The sequence below is a fragment of the Silene latifolia genome, chromosome 11 (assembly GCF_048544455.1).
Source record: "Silene latifolia isolate original U9 population chromosome 11, ASM4854445v1, whole genome shotgun sequence".
NCBI classification, from domain to species: domain Eukaryota; kingdom Viridiplantae; phylum Streptophyta; class Magnoliopsida; order Caryophyllales; family Caryophyllaceae; genus Silene; species Silene latifolia.
Window position 1 is genome coordinate 160,153,647 of NC_133536.1, and position 16,934 is coordinate 160,170,580.

General features: G+C 36.8%; 1 protein-coding gene and 1 long non-coding RNA gene across 2 annotated transcripts; one reads left to right on the forward strand and one right to left on the reverse strand.

Annotated features, from left to right (window-relative positions):
- Window positions 1-5,142: 5,142 nt before the first annotated feature.
- Window positions 5,143-8,778, reverse strand: LOC141614240 (uncharacterized). The gene is made up of 2 exons (XM_074432999.1): window positions 8,760-8,778; window positions 5,143-6,017 (listed from the first exon to the last, which is right to left on the reverse strand). Exons 1-2 carry the CDS (start codon window positions 8,776-8,778, stop codon window positions 5,143-5,145), a joined length of 894 nt encoding a protein of 297 aa, XP_074289100.1.
- Window positions 8,779-13,557: 4,779 nt separating this feature from the next.
- LOC141615163 (uncharacterized) lies at window positions 13,558-15,724 on the forward strand. The gene is made up of 2 exons (XR_012529678.1): window positions 13,558-13,945; window positions 15,510-15,724. It is a non-coding gene; the product is annotated as an uncharacterized LOC141615163 (long non-coding RNA).
- Window positions 15,725-16,934: the final 1,210 nt, after the last annotated feature.

Here is a 16,934-nt window from a genome sequence, read left to right on the forward strand (position 1 = left end):
GGATTTTCGAAATACACTCTCTTGGTCGAGAGTATCTTGAGAGGGAATCTTTTGTTGACGCCCCATTTGCCTCATGAGCCTTTCGGGGTAAATGAAGGAAGCAACCTTCAAGCCCACAATAAGCAAGGAGCGATAACTAGCGGCCGGAGCGGGCAACCCCGTGAAGGACCTAAAGTGCCACCACGGCACCACCCAAAGGATATGAGGACCACCCTTCTCCACCAATTTCGAGGTCAAATAGGCCTCGGTGGATGCAAAACTATCTGAATACAACCTCTTCCTTATAGTAAGGTGATGGAAGGAATAAGAAGAAGAATCAACCAGAGGCTATACATACCTTAGCCTCTCCAAGAGCCACACTTAGAGGATCCTTGGAGATCCAAACAAAGGAGCTTCTCCACAAGAGCCGTTCTTATCCAAACCTTGGATGATCTCGCCGAGCACCAACCATGATGGATCTCAACCGTGTTCATTTTCTCAACTATGTGCACAAGGGTCATACTACCATACCACTTTGACCCCTCCTTCCTCAAAGCATCGACAAGGAGGTATGCAAGCACTAGGAAAAAGGCAAGAGCCCTTCTCCTAGCCACCTCCGAGATATTGACATCCAACCGGTTTGAAAAAATGTTGATCCGAGCCAACATATCCACAACATGGGGAGCAAGGAGAAAGTTCACTTGGTTCGTTGACAAGCGCAACATTGAACGAAACTTCTCTTTGTAACACAACCGAGTCGGAGGAAGAACCGGAGTACAACCCGGCCATCCTCCAATAGCGCCCACTTCTTCGGCAAGAGGGCAAATTTCACCTTTCAGGGAAACGAAAACATGATGTTTCGGATCCCAAATTCGAGAGCATTCTTCAAGGAACGAGGAGTGCACCTTCACTTGATGAAGCACCAACAATTGACCAACTCCCATTACAATGAGTTGATACTTCTCGGGAGGCGACAAATCCCGACACCAATGTTGCAACCTATTTTCGAAAGTATCCATGAATTATTTTGTGGAAGAAGAAGAAGAAAGGTTTTCGTAGAGATGTTTTTCGTGTCTCGGATGATGAAACAATAAAGCATAAACGTCGCTATTTATACAAAACAATCAACGCTTTTTTCCGAAAAAGGGGGAAGCTCACTTGCATCACCCATGGCCTCGCGCCTCTTTAGGCTGCTTCTCAGGATCCGCACCTTGATTTGTCCCTATCAAGTTGTGTTTGTTGGAATATGTGTCCTCCGACAATAATGCGATCACAACTGTCGATCATGATGATCACATGTTTAAGTCTCATTTTAGGAATACATGTGGGATGTAATATTTTACAGTCAACTGGTCCACACATATCGGTAATGATTGGCTGACTAGAGTTTGACATTACTGTCGTGCGACGGTGGTGATTAGTTGATCCCCTTAGGTCATACCTAAAAGGTAACACTCTTAATTGAATATTTAATTGGTCGTATGACGATACGAGTCAATTAAATTGCTTAAAATTGATGGACGATTTTGGAAGTATTATTTACGTGTCTCGTTGTAATTTGATTCAATTAGACACGGTCTAAGTAATCGAATTATTTTATTGCTTAGATGAAATTATTGTTTACGGAAATAATTGAAACTGAATGAATGATTTATTATAAATACAAGATGTTGTAAATTATAATTGGTAAAGCGTTTTGGTACAAGTAATTATGAATTACTAAGTCGATTTTGTACATGACGTATTTTATTAATACGTTGATTTTTAATACGTTAAAAATACATGACAATTTTACATGACTTGTGACATGTGACAAATTGATAAATTGACAAAGATAAAATGGAATCCATTTTATCTATTATGGACCGAAATATGGAGGGAGTATGGTGTTTAAATTATGTTAAATTATTTGAGTGGAAACAACATGATTACACTACCTACACCTAGCCTTGCATGCCTATATTCTTGGTTAGAGAATCAAGCCCATGCATACCTACACCTAGCCTTGCATGCCTATATTCTTGGTTAGTTAATTATTGTCAAATGTTAGTGGAGACTAACTTTGAGTCCTAATATTGTTAGGTTAATTAACTAGTATATAAATATGATTTTATGTAATTATATATGATTTTTAAAAGGTTAAATCACGCAAATCTGTAAAAACCGATTAATATACGGTATTGGCTCCTTAAAGGCGATTTAGCGTAAAATGGGGCATGTTCATACATATTATAATGCTGCATTTTATTTATGATTGTCATAATTTTATTTTATGTAATTTTTGAATTATGTAATTTTACTTAGTATGACCTTAGTTTTTAATTGATATTACCCGAAGTGTATGGGAATATCGATTCGGTTGTAATTTATTGTGATCTTGTATCACCGTTTTGTAATTTAATAGATTCAGTTTATTTTAATTACAAATGTATAATAGGAAATTATGAAATTTGTTATGTAATTTATTTATTCCGGAGATCCTTGAAGACGGTGCCACTCGAGAAGGAGATCCATTAAAGACGGTGTTTCCTCGATATGCGTGCCAAGACCGAAGTTCAAGGGACCAAAGGAGTTGGTTTCCGAATTTGTAATAGTTTATTAGATTTACTATTCTAGGAAGGCCATACTAGGATTTAATTTATGCTCTGCATTTTATTTATATGTCGCATGCATCGCTAAATCGCATAACTAAAACATGCATTATCATTGAATCGAGTATATCGACCGTGTCAATTACAATTATCGTAGTTCACCGCTTTTTTTTTGGGAAAATGTAAGTTCTCATTAAAATAATCAATAGTCCCATACAACCATACTTCGAGTCTTACTTGAACCAGACTCAATTACAACTTATATGTTCTACCCATGCTAATACAGACGCATTTTTAGTACGAATGCTACATTGTGATAAATGAGTTTGAACATCACACTTCACCCTTCCTGCAATAAACTGAGGTCTAAATACATATCCCTCTATTCTGCTACAATTCCTGCTATACCAGATATGGTACATCAGGCTAGCAAGAATCATGGCAATAATTTTCTTTTTACAAGCAGAGGCTTGTCTCCACTCAGTCCACCACCTGATAATCTGCTGCATAGGAAGTCTGTGACCGCACCATGCAGAGACCATATCACTACACTGCCTGCTAAAAGTACATTCAAGAAACAAATGATTCAAACTTTCCTCCTGCAGACCACATAAGAAGCACTTGTTTTCAGAAATGATGTGCATCCTGATAAGCTTGTCCTGTGTCAGAAGCTTCTGATGAGCAATTAACCAAACAACAAAAGCTTGTCTAGGAATCAACCACTTATTCAGCATCCAAGGGTACCATGGCACCAGATTCCCATCCGGTTTAATCCATTGATACCCTGCTTTGATTGTATACTGCTCCAAACCAGATAAAGAAAGAAGAAGAGGTTTCATAATATGCTTGACCTGGCAAATTTTACGCCAAGCCCAGCTGCTGCCACTACCAGGTTCATAGTCCATCCAATTACTGTTTTTGATGTAAATAGAGTGAACCCACCGCACCCATAAATGGTCAGCTTTTTGAGCCACCCACCACACATATTTCCCTACAGCTGCAACATTCCAACAGTGGAGATGTTTAAAACCTAAGCCCCCCTGTTTGATGGGTTTACAAGCATTCTCCCATGAAACAAGTGCAGGGCTTTCTTTTGATTCACTGCCATGCCACAGGTAAGATCTACAAATTGCTTCAATTTTGGATATCACAGTCTTTGGGAGGATAAAAATCCTGGCCCAATAGCTATGAAGGGTGCTCAACACAGACTGGATCAAGACAGTCCTCCCAGCATAGGAGAGCTTCCTAGAGCCAAGCCCTCGAATTCGATCCACAACATTGTCCACTAGCCTGTTACAGTCCATCACAGATAAACGTTTTGGTGAGACAGTGACCCCAAGATAAGTGAATGGGACTTGTCCTCTCTTCATCTCAGTGATATTCTCCAAGTCCCTGAGAGCCTGACTGTCAACTCCATTACAGTACAAGCTAGATTTACCTTTATTCATCACTAGTCCAGTAGTCTCAGAGAACATTAAGAAAGCTTTAATCATCAATCCCACAGAATCCCTGTCAGCTTTGCAGAAGAGAATAAGATCATCTGCAAAGCAAAGATGAGAAAGCTTTACCCTCTGGCAGAGGGGGTGGAATTTGAACCTGGAATGCTTTTGCACCACCATAAGCACCCTACTCAAGTACTCAAGGCACACAGTGAACAGGAGGGGGGAGAGAGGGTCCCCCTGCCTGAGTCCCCTTCTACCTCTGAAAAACCCAAAAGACTCCCCATTCAAAGATAAAGAGTAAGAGGGTGTAGTGATACATTGCATCACCAACCTACAAATTTTCTCAGGGAAACCCAAGGCTTCCAACATATGACCCACAAACTCCCATTCAACAGAGTCATAGGCTTTTTGCAAGTCAATCTTCATCATGGCTCTGGGAGAACAACTTTTCCTCTTGTAAAGCTTTATCAAGTCTTGACAAATTAAAATATTGCCAACAATATCCCTCCCTTTGATGAAAGCTCCCTGGGAAGGGCTAACAATGTCAGGTAAGACCATACTAATTCTATTGCAGAGGACCTTGGATATGCATTTATACACAGTATTGCAGCATGCAATAGGTCTGAACTGTTGGACAGTTTCAGGAGCAGTCACTTTAGGCACCAGGGTAATTGTAGTGGCATTGCATTGCTTCAAAAGTTTCCCATAACAAAAGAAATTCTTGACAGCAGCAATAATATCCCCTCCAACCAAATCCCAATTATCCTTAAAGAATTGACTACTATACCCATCAGGGCCAGGAGCCTTGTTCCCTGGGATAGAAAACATAGCCTCTCTGATTTCTTCACCAGTAATAGGGGAGGTTAACCTCTCACAATGAACAGCATTCAAACAATTCCCAGACTGAACAATTCTTCTATTAATAGGTCTTACATTCTTTGAAGTTCCCAAAAGAGATATATAGTAGTGCTCAAACGCATGTTGGACTGTCTCAGAGGTAGCACATACCAGCCCATTCATATCCTTCACTTGGAACACCCTATTCCTTGCTCTTCTACTTTTAATACTAGCATGAAAGAATGCTGTATTATCATCTCCCAATCTCATCCAATCCATCTTAGCTTTTTGTCTCAGGAATTGGTCCCTAGCTTGTCTAAGCTCCCCCACTTCCTTTGCACAATCCCTTTCAGCCTGACAAAACTCATGATTAAGAGGATCCTGAACAGCAATTCCTGAATTTTACCCGAGAAAATCTCAAGAACATGAGTGAGATTCTCAATGTCCCCAAACTGTTCTCTATTTAGCTTTTTTAAGCCAACTTTCAAATCCTTCAACTTCTTCACCACACAATACATAGGGGACCCATGGTAAGTTTTATCCCATCCAGATTTCACTATGTCCTTATACCTAGGAGCTAAGGACCACATGTTGAAGTACTTAAAAGGTTGCCCCCTCCTCTGACAAGGTAATTCAAAGTTAACAATCCCAGGGCAGTGGTCAAACACCCCCTCAGGCAAGAAGTGAGTGAAGCTATCAGGGAAGCAAAGAAGCCAATCAGCATTAATAAGGATTCTATCCAGCCTACTATACACTTTTGTCCCACACTCATGTTTGTTGTTCCATGTGTAGAACGACCCTTTTGCACTTAAATCAGCCAGCTGACAATCATGAACCACCTGATATAAGGGCCTAATCTCAGCATTAGTGACTGGTGCCCCACCAATCCTCTCATGCCCATCCATAATAGCATTGAAGTCCCCTCCAATCATCCAAGGTCCATTGATTCCACTGTGATACTTCCTCAAACTAGCCCAAAGAGGTTCTCTATCAGCCAATTTGTTCAGGCCATAAACAACAGTGAACCAGAACTCCTTTCTCCTGACTTTATCAACTACTTTAGTGTGTATACACTGAACTTGTATATCAACCACAGTAACATCATAAGAATAAGGATCCCACAGGAGCCATATTCTCCCACCCTTATGTAAACTAGAGTTTGTGCAAACTGACCATCCAGCACAAATGCTAAGCCTTACCCTTACCAAAGAGTAGAAACCATGAAAACCTATTTCGTGAGGGAGTGCACTCGGCCACACCGGGGTACAAACCTTGTTACGTAGGGGAAGTGGGTGATAAATGTCTATCCACCGAATTTATGTTAATAAAGGGTATTTCGGCACACCGTGTCCTAAGTTGATATGAGTTTGGATCATGGACACATTTATTCGAAATTTGGGTTGAATTCAACGAAAGTATTCACGACGATTTCCGGATGTGTTTCGGGCTAGAGATAAATATTAATGTAATTTTATCGACCAAGAGGTTCTAAAAGTAGAATCGATTAAAAGGTTAATCCACCGAATTATGTTAATGAAGGGTATTTCGGCACACCGTGCCCTAAGTTAATATGAATTTGGATCTTGGAATCATTTATATTAGTTGGGTAGAGGTCACTATATAAATGCTCATATCTTGTTAATTTATTTACAAGTAAGATATTAAAAAGACAAATGTTAATATTTCCTTGTCCTCCATACTTGTAGTTCATTACAATGAATCCATCAAACGCTGCTACACCGATAACTATTGAGTCTTGCCATAATGTTTTTGACGACGTTTGCTTCAACAATGATTTCAACACTACTAGAGAACTTCATTTTGGGATAGGTTCGGATGGAAACATAAACTTCATCACTTCTTCTAAACCTCCTACTACTACAAGATCTCTTGTGAGCCGGTCTCAGGAAGACCGCCTCATAAAATCTATAGGATCTTTGTCTTTAGAAGAGAAAGATGCCAAAACTAGTGGGAGCTTAAGCAATCAAGTTCTTGCTTCCAAGGGCAAAAAGTTTAAGAAGAAGGGAACGAAAGGGAAAAACTTCAAGCAAGTTGAAGATGAGTGCCATTATTGCTATGGCATGGGACATTGGCTTAGGAATTGTCCCGTATATTTGCGAAATATAAGGGAAGGAATCATCGTTCCAAAAGGTAAAATTCTTAAGGAAATTTATGTTATTGATATAAATTATACTTCCACTATGACATGGGTACTGGATACCGGTTGTGGTTCTCACCTTTGAATCATTTATAGGGTTTAAGAGACGTGAAGAGGCTTAGCAAAGGAGATGTGGATCTTCGCCTTGGAAATGGAGCTCGAGTAGCGGCCGAATCCAAAGGAACTTATGTATTAGCTTTGCCTAATGGATTCGAGTTGTATTTACATAATTGTTTTTATGTGCCTACACTTTCTAAAAACATTATTTCTATCGCTATGTTAGACATGGACGGATTTTGTTTTGTCATTAAGAACAATCGTTGTACTATTTCAAGGAACGACTTGGTTATAGGCCAACCTTCTTCGATTAATGGCATTTACATTTTAGAAACCTCGAATCCGACTAATGATATGTATAACATTCAATCAAAGAAACTCAAATTAAGTGACCCAAATGAATCGTTCATTTGGCATTGTCGATTAGGTCACATAAACGAGAATCGCATCAAAAGATTAATTTTGACTAATGTGATTACACCATTTGATTATCAATCATATGGAACATGCGAATATTGTCTTCTTGGCAAAATGACTCGTAATCCTTTTAGCGGTAAAGGAACTCGAGCAAGTGAACTATTGGGACTCATACATACCGATGTATATGGACCAATGAGTATCACCGCTCGAGGAAATTATGACTACTTCATAACCTTCACCGATGACTTGATTAGATATGGGTATATCTATTTAATGAAGCATAAAAGTGAAGCTTTTGAGAAATTCAAGGAATTTCAAAACAAAGTAGAGAACCAATTGAACAAAAGGATAAAGGCACTACGATCCGATCGTGGTGGAGAATATCTTAGCCTTGAATTCGATTCACACTTGAAAGGTTGTGGTATTATATCACAACTTACTCCACCTGGAACACCACAACTCAATGGTGTTTCCGAAAGGAAAAATCGAACCCTACTTGATATGGTTCGATCCATGATGAGGCAAACCGAGTTACCGAACTCGTTTTGGGGATTTGCGATTCAAATCGCAATAAAATCTTTGAACGTAAGTCCAACCAAAGCAACTGAAAAGACTCCATATGAGATATGGAGAGGAAAGGTTCCAGTTCTATCCCATATGAAAATTTGGGGTTGTGATGCTTATGTCAAAATTAAAAATGGCAATAAGTTGGCACCACGATCCGAAAAATGCTTTTTTTGTAGGTTATCCCATGGCCTCACGAGGCTATTACTTCTATAAGCCTCAAGAAAACAAAGTGTTTGTGTCTCAAGATGCTGTCTTCCTAGAAAGTGACTTTATTTCTAGGGGACAGAGTGGGAGAAATTTTGAACTTGATGAAGTTCAAGAGCCACAAACCGAGATAGAGACGCAAGAAGATGTTCCTTCGTCGTCTAACGTGGTTGTCTCTCCTCCACTTAGAAGAACGGGTCGTGTTATTCGCCATCCCGATCGATATTTGGGACTTATCGAAGAAGATGGAACACTCGATGTGTTGCTTTTAGAAAGTGACGAGCCCGCCACCTACAAGGCCGCAATCTCTAGTCCAAATTCCTCCTTATGGCTTGAAGCCATGAAGTCCGAAATGGATTCTATGCATGAAAACCAAGTTTGGAACTTGGTGGATTTGCCTAAAGGGGCAAGACGTCTTCAATGAAAATGGATTTTCAAAGTCAAGAATGGCATAGAAGGACATGATGATGTCTACAAAGCTAGGCTAGTGGCAAAAGGACTTACCAAAGTCCAAAGTCTCCATTATGATGAAACCTTCGCCCCCGTAGCCATGCTAAGATCCATACGGATTTTGTTAGCGATTCCCGCATTTCATGATTATGAAATATGGCAAATGGATGTTAAAACCGCTTTTCTAAATGGGCATTTAGAAGAGGAGGTGTACATGATACAATCCGAAGGTTTTGTTGATTCTAAGAATCCTAACAAAGTGTGCAAGCTTAAGAGATCCATTTATGGTTTTAAGCAAGCATCTAGAAGTTGGAATCATCGATTCGATCATGTTATAAAAGAGAATGGTTTCACTCGAAGTGTTGAGGAACCATGTTTATACATGAAATTTAGTGGGAGCAATGTTGTGTTCCTAATCTTGTATGTCGATGACATACTACTCATTGGAAATGATATTCCGATGTTATCTTCTGTTAAGAAGTGGTTAGGTAACCACTTCCAAATGAAGGATTTAGGAGAGGCACAACGCATATTAGGTATCCGGATCCATAGAGATAGATCCAAGAGAGTCAAGAGTCTTATGTTGATAAGATTCTTCGACGGTTCAGCATGGACAAATAAAAAAGGGGATTGGTACCTATGGTAACTGGGACAATATTGAGCAAGTCTCAATCTCCCTCCGAACCCCATGATGTTGAACGCATGAAGATGATCCCTTATGCTTCCGCTGTTGGATCAATCATGTACGTCATGATATGCACACGTCCTGATGTCTCGTATGCCTTGAGCATGAAGAGTAGATATCAAGGAAATCCAGGTGAGTCACTCGATAGCCGTCAAGAACATCCTTAAGTACTTGAGAAGGACTAAGGATTCTATATTAGTGTTTAGAGGAGACACCGAGCTCCGTGTTAATGGTTACACGGACTCAAGTTTCCAAACGGATAAAGATGACATGAAATCACAAGCTGGTTTCGTTTTCATGCTCAATGGTGGTGCCGTTAGCTGGAAAAGCTTCAAGGAAGTCTGGATCATGCGGATTCAACAACGGAGGTGAGTACATTGCGGATCGGAAGGCGCCAAGGAAGTCGTGTGGATCAGGCAATTCACGGAAGGTCTAAGAGTAGTACCTACCGCCAATGACCCCATCACTCTCTATTGTGATAATAGTGGGACAATCTTCCAAGCTAAAGAGCCAAAGTCTAGTAATTGATCTAGACATGTACTTAGAAAATATCATGTAATTAGAGATTTCATTGAAAGAAAGGAAATTGCGATATGTAACGTTGGGACGGATGATAACATAGCTGATCCGCTCACCAAGCCTTTATCGCAGGCTAAGCATGATGGACATGTTGCGTCCATGGGACTTAAACGTGTACTAAGTTTGTGTTAGATTTTGAAATGAAATAAAAGTGTTGTTTTTGTTCATGTTCATAATCGCATTTGTCTTGTATCTTTTCTTTATACATTGTTACATCCAAACAGGTTGTAGAGACAAATTGAACCCCGTTAAAGTGAACATGGATTAACATAGTATTCGTCCATAGTCACTTGTATGAGGTGACGTCTCGAAGTGACTAGAGTGTGATGCGATTGATGGTAAGTTCAAATGCCATGAAGTCATGTGAGATGACTAGTCGATCACATAGGCAGACTGTTAGGAACACTTTGTCGGGCCTTATGACCGCTTATAGAGTTCTGGCAAATTTATATAGCCTGGCCGTGGCGAGAGCTACTATAGTATTCTAATGAGTCGATTCTTTTGACTAAAGACTGTTCGCCTAAGATGGCTCAGTTTCAGATTAACTTTGATTTGTGTTACTACGACCTTCGTAAATGGGGTCAAATGGGCATATTTTGGGTTATGATGGTTGTGGCTAGTCGAAGGGAACAAGTGAAATAGGAATTGTCCACCCCTTGTCAGGGTTATAACAATATCTCAGGGCCACTCGAGGAGTAATGAACTGGAAATGCGTGGCCACGCTCGGAAGGTATCCATGGTGGATAATTCCGGTCAATCAGTTGTTCTCCAGATCGAGGAAACCACTCTCGATATGATCACTTGCAAGTACGACCTGAAAGACACCTTGCATTGAGTGAGAGATAGTAATAGGACAAGAGAATTAGTGACGCACACTTGTCGAGGACAAGTGGGAGATTGTTGGAATATGTGTCCTCCGACAATAATGCGATCACAACTGTCGATCATGATGATCACATGTTTAAGTCTCATTTTAAGAATACATGTGGGATGTAATATTTTACAGTCAACTGGTCCAAACATATCGGTAATGATTGGCTGACTAGAGTTTGACATTACTGTCGTGCGACGGTGGTGATCAGTTGATCCCCTTAGGTCATACCTAAAGGGTAACACTCTTAATTGAATATTTAATTGGTCGTATGACGATACGAGTCAATTAAATTGCTTAAAATTGACGGACGATTTTGGAAGTAATATCTACGTGTCTCGTTGTAATTTGATTAAATTAGACACGGTCTAAGTAATCGAATTGTTTTATTGCTTAGATGAAATTATTGTTTACGGAAACAAATGAAACTGAATGAATGATTTATTATAAATACAAGATGTTGTAAATTATAATTGGTAAAGCGTTTTGGTATAAGTAATTGTGAATTACTAAGTCGATTTTGTACATGACGTATTTTATTAATACGTTGATTTTTAATACGTTAAAAATACATGACAATTTTACATGACTTGTGACATGTGACAAATTGATAAATTGACAAAGATAAAAATGGAATCCATTTTATCTAATATGGACCGAAATATGAAGGGAGTATGGTGTTTAAATTATGTTAAATTATTTGAGTGTAAACAACATGATTACACTACCTACACCTAGCCTTGCATGCCTATATTCTTGGTTAGAGAATCAAGCCCATGCATAGGGCACCCTCCACACCCACCGGTTTTCCCCCCTCTATGAGAATCAAATGGGTTGTTTTTCATTATTCATTCATACTCTTCTAATTTCTAGTGTAAGAAATAGCCTTTCTCTCTAAAACATCTTAAGAAAAATAAAAGAGAAAAAAAACTCCAAAATCCTCCTTACTCTTGGCCGAATAAACAAGAGTTCCAACAATAGTTTTGGGTCAATTTTTAGTTAAATTAATATTGTTCTAGTATTAATAATATTAATTTTTAAGAGGTTATTTTGGGTATAATTCCTTGGGAGGGATTCTAAGCTTGAATCTTTTGTTCATACAATATTAGGAAGCTCAAGAACAAGTGAGTAGGAAACTCATTTGTGCCCATATATCCGAAATCTCAATGTAAGGATGACGATTTCTTCTCTATATTTATTTATGTTTGCATGCATAATATCTAAATTAATTTTATGACTAAATTAAATTGAAACATATATGAATATGTTAAGTATAATGAGATATAGATTTCCAACAGTGTTTCATCCTGACACCTAGATTTTCTCGCCTCAAGGCTCGAGCCTCTTCGGGCCTATCAGGAAATTTTTGTGTTTTTTCACACTCACATTTCTTTGTTTTTGCGTTATACGAAATCTGACATGGTTTCCATGACGCAGCTTTAAACATACGGGTTTTTCACTTCTTTTTTTATGGGGGAAGGGCTAGTTGCCCCGATCCGCTACGGATCGTTTCCATGTCAGCCAAAAATTTCGAAGGTTTTTCGCTTTTTCGCATTTTCCACAAAATTCGAAAATTGATAACACGACGTCAATTTTCTTCAAAAATTCAAACCCTTGCAAATTCGAGTCTTGATCTCGCAGATATCTAATCAAACACACTCGCAAAAATCTCTTTTGAAATTCATCCATGACGATTTGAGTTTTAGTTTTTTGAGTCGCAAATCAATTTTCAGTAAAATTCGGTGCAATTTAATTCAAACACGAATTAAGTTCTCGAAATCTCAAAAAAATTTCATTTGAAAAATTCAAACGTGACGATTTGTCGTGGAATTTTCAAAATTTCTTTTCAAAATTCAATTTTAACTTCGAGTCATCGTGGTTATTTTTGTTTTCATCAAATGCTTTTGCGTGTTTACATATTTGCGTACGTGCTACCTGTTGCCTGTTTTTGTTGGAATATGTGTCCTCAACAATAGTGCGATCACATGTTTAAATCTCATATGAAGAATACGAAAGGAATGATTCATTTTATAGTCAACTGATCAACATTAATCGGTAATGATTGTCTAACTAGAGTTTGACATTACTGTCGTATGACGATGGTGATTAGTTGATCCATTTAGGTCATACCTATAGGATGAGGCCCAAATAGATATTTAATTAATTGTATACGATACAAATTGACTAATTCCTTAGATACGTGAGTTGGATTTTACGTCTTATTGTAATATGATTAAATAAGATTTAATTTAGTAATTAAATGTTAAGTTACTAAATTAGATGAGGTTTTGTATAAGTTTTGAGGTAAAGGTAATTAGTTATTTATGTTTACAAAGAGTTGTAAATTTAACTATCTAGCAATTGTTAGACCCATTATATATAGATATAATGGTAGTATACTACTTAAAAGTTGAGTGTATATTATTTTATTAATTGTAATATTTAATTGTTAAATGATTACATTAATAATTCATTATGTAAGATAATTGATCACATGACTTATAAGCATTTGTGGGACAAATGACAAAAGACAAAAATGGACCAAAAGACCATCACATGGCCGGCCATATGGAGTGTTTTATACTCCATTGTTTTGTCGAATTTTTATGTAAAATCATGTGATTTTTGTCATGAAAATGACATCTCACTTACACCATAATCATTATATTTCACCTTACACTCAAACACTTTTGCATGAAAATAAAATAAGAGGAAAATGCTCCATTGTGGAGTATGTGTGCCGTGAGATGCTCTTATAAGAGCATCCATGTGCTTGTCATTTGACTACCTTTTTCCCACTTATTCTATGTTCATTTTCTTTACATGCAAAATCCTCTCTAAACTCCCATATGCATACTAATATACTTCATATATTACTAAGGTAGTAATAATAATAATAATATTATTAGTATTATTAAGGAATAATTACTACTAATATCTAGTTAGTATTTGTATTAATTTTTGAGTTAAATCTTGGGTGCAATCGGAAGGAGGTCTTCTAATTTAGAGGCTAAGATTTGGAGAATCATCCTTAGTATATTTTCAGCTCAAGAACAACACAAGGAAGGGGTTTTTGTGTTGTGCCCATTTCGTCCCTCATACGATGTAAGAAAAATCGTTTTCTCCTTCTATTAGCTTATTTATTCATGCATGCAACTAGATCCTAATGACATAAATTAAAAGTAATTTGTAAAATGAATTAGATGAGTCTAATAAGTGGTATCAGAGCATAGGATGTTGCATGCAAATCGTTTATTATTTTTGCGATGCTATAAGATGGCTAAAATAAAATCGAAAATTTGAGTTTTATGAAGATAAAGCCACGAAAATTTTTTCATGTTATATATTCTGGTCCTAAAATAGTTTTAGGTCATTTTTATGATTTATGGAAATTTATTGCTCATTTTTTTGATTTTTAGTGAAATAATTACATTTTTATGAGTAAAATGAACTTTTATTCACTAAAATAAGTTAACCTTCAATCATGGACGTGAATTTTTAGTATGACCTCACATGAATATTTTATGTATTGTATGTAAAGTTTTATATTAAGGTGATTAATATTTCATGATTTATGATTTTTATGTGATAAAAATGGCATAAATAGAGGTTAAATGACTAAAAATGGTTCAGCTTACTCTTTGACCTTGAAACTTTTATATGACCTCACATGTATATTTTAAAAGTTGTGTGTAAAATCTCGTATTAATTTGATTAATATTGCATATTTTATGATTTTTATGAGATAAAAATGGATTAAAAAAGGTAAAATGGTTAAATATAGTTAAACTTCAAACCAGGCCATAAGATTTTAATATATTATCACTTGTATGATTTACAAACTGTATGTAAATTTTGAGATGATATGATTTCATTTTGCATGATATATGAATTTTTAGAGTAAAAATGGCATAAATAGTGACTATTTTAGCATAAATTGCTAAAACGAATTACATGGCATGAGAAAGTTATTTTAGGTTGCATAAATATCCCACTTGTCAGATCTAAAGTTGTAAAATTTATTGGATTAATTTTTGGATACTTTAGATGTTTTATGAGATAAAACCGATAAATTGCAACTATATTTTCTCGAAACTAATTCGAAAATTTTAACCATGATTTTTGACATTATGAGTGTCATGAAATTATTCCAGAATGTTCAAAAAATTTAAAATTTAAATTTTGAAATTATTGTAATTTAATTTGGATTTAGTTCATAAATGTTATGATTTTAAGGTAAAAAAATGAGCATAAAATTAAATCAAGTTGAATTATTGTCAAAAATTGAGTGATGACTAATTTTTGAGTCCTAAGAGTTTTAGGATAATTAACTTGAGCTTAAATGTGATTTAAGTGTTAATTTGTGATTTTAAGAAGTTATGATCACGCATTTCCATAAAACTGGGTTATATAAAGGATACAAGTTAAATAGGGTGATTTTGCACATAATTTGGCATGATAGATACATATTATAATGCTGCATATTTCAATTGTTGAATTTTTTTATTTATATAATTTTGAATTATGTAATTTTATCTTAGTATGGCCTTAGTTTTAATCGATATTACCCGTAATGAAAGGGAATATTGATTCGGCTGTAATTTAATGTGATCTTGTATCACTTTTATTTTTACTAGTTTTCTTTTTTCATATTACAAATGTATAATAGGAATAGCTTTGTATTTTTATTATTTATGGAGCTTCTTCAAGACGGTGCCATTCGGAAAGGCGTTCCGACAAAGATGGTGTTCTTGGAAGGTGTGACACTTGAAGATTCAAGGGACCAAAGGAGTTGGTTTCCGAATATGTAATAGATTATTTGATTTTCTATTTTAGAAGGTCATACTAGGAATTTACTATTATTGCTTTGCATTTCTTTTAATATGTTGCATGCATTGCCAAATCGCCATAACAACACATGCATATCATATCGAGTCATCGACCGTGTCAATTATAATTATCGTAGTTCACCGCTTTAGTTCACTTAAAACGTGATAGATAATAAATTGACAAGCCTCTCACTAAATAATAATTGAGAATTAGCCTTACCAAATAGTAGAAACCATGAGTCCCAATTTCATGAGGAAGTAGGCTCGGCTCACCGAGGTACTAAACTTGTTACGTTGGGTAAGTGGGTAATAAAATGTTATTACATCGAAATTTGGATTGAGCTCAACGAAAGTATTCGTGACCGTAGTCGCGTGTGTTCCGGGCTAAAGATAAATATTAGAGTAATTTTTATCGATCGAGAGTTCTAGAAGTAGAATCGATTAAGCGGTTAATCCACCGAGTTTTATTAATAAGGGATGAATCGGCTCACCGTGCCCGAATTAATATGAATTTGGATCTCGGGATCATTTATAATAGTTGGGTAGAGGTCACTATATAAATGCAATACTTGTTTACAAGTATTATTAAAACGATAGATGTTAATTATTTCCTTCATTTCTGTTTTTGTAGCTATTTATTTGCAATAGATTCATCTAATAATCCTACACCAATCACAATTAATTCATGGCTCCAATCATTCAAAGAAAAATGCTCCTTGTATGACAATGACCCGATTAGAGAACTACGCATTGGCATTGGTGAGGATGGAAATCTTTGCTATTTTACCACTTATACACCTCCGACTCCCATACTCATGCCCACCACATCCTTGGTAAGGGAATCATATGAGGATAATCTCATAAATTTCAAGGTATCCTTGTTTGATGAAGCAAGGATAAATATCAAATTGAGTGGGAGTTCTAGCAAGAATGTCCTTGCAACCGAAAGGGGTAATGGTATTAATAAAGGAAAGGAAAAGAAGGGTAAGAAACCCAAATCCAATTATGAATTGGAAGTTGATAGTGAGACTACCACAACCAAAACCAAGAAGGGTGCCCAATCCTACCATGAATGTCATTATTGTAATATCTTGGGCTATTAGAAGCGTAATTGCCCCAAGTATTTGGAAGATATCAATGTTGGACTTATCACTCCATGTGGGACTTGGAAATGTGGAAAAGCTAAACAAGGGTGATGTGGATCGCCGACAAGGAAATAGAGCTAGGGTAGCTGCCACTTCAAGAGGGACTTATGTACTTGTTTT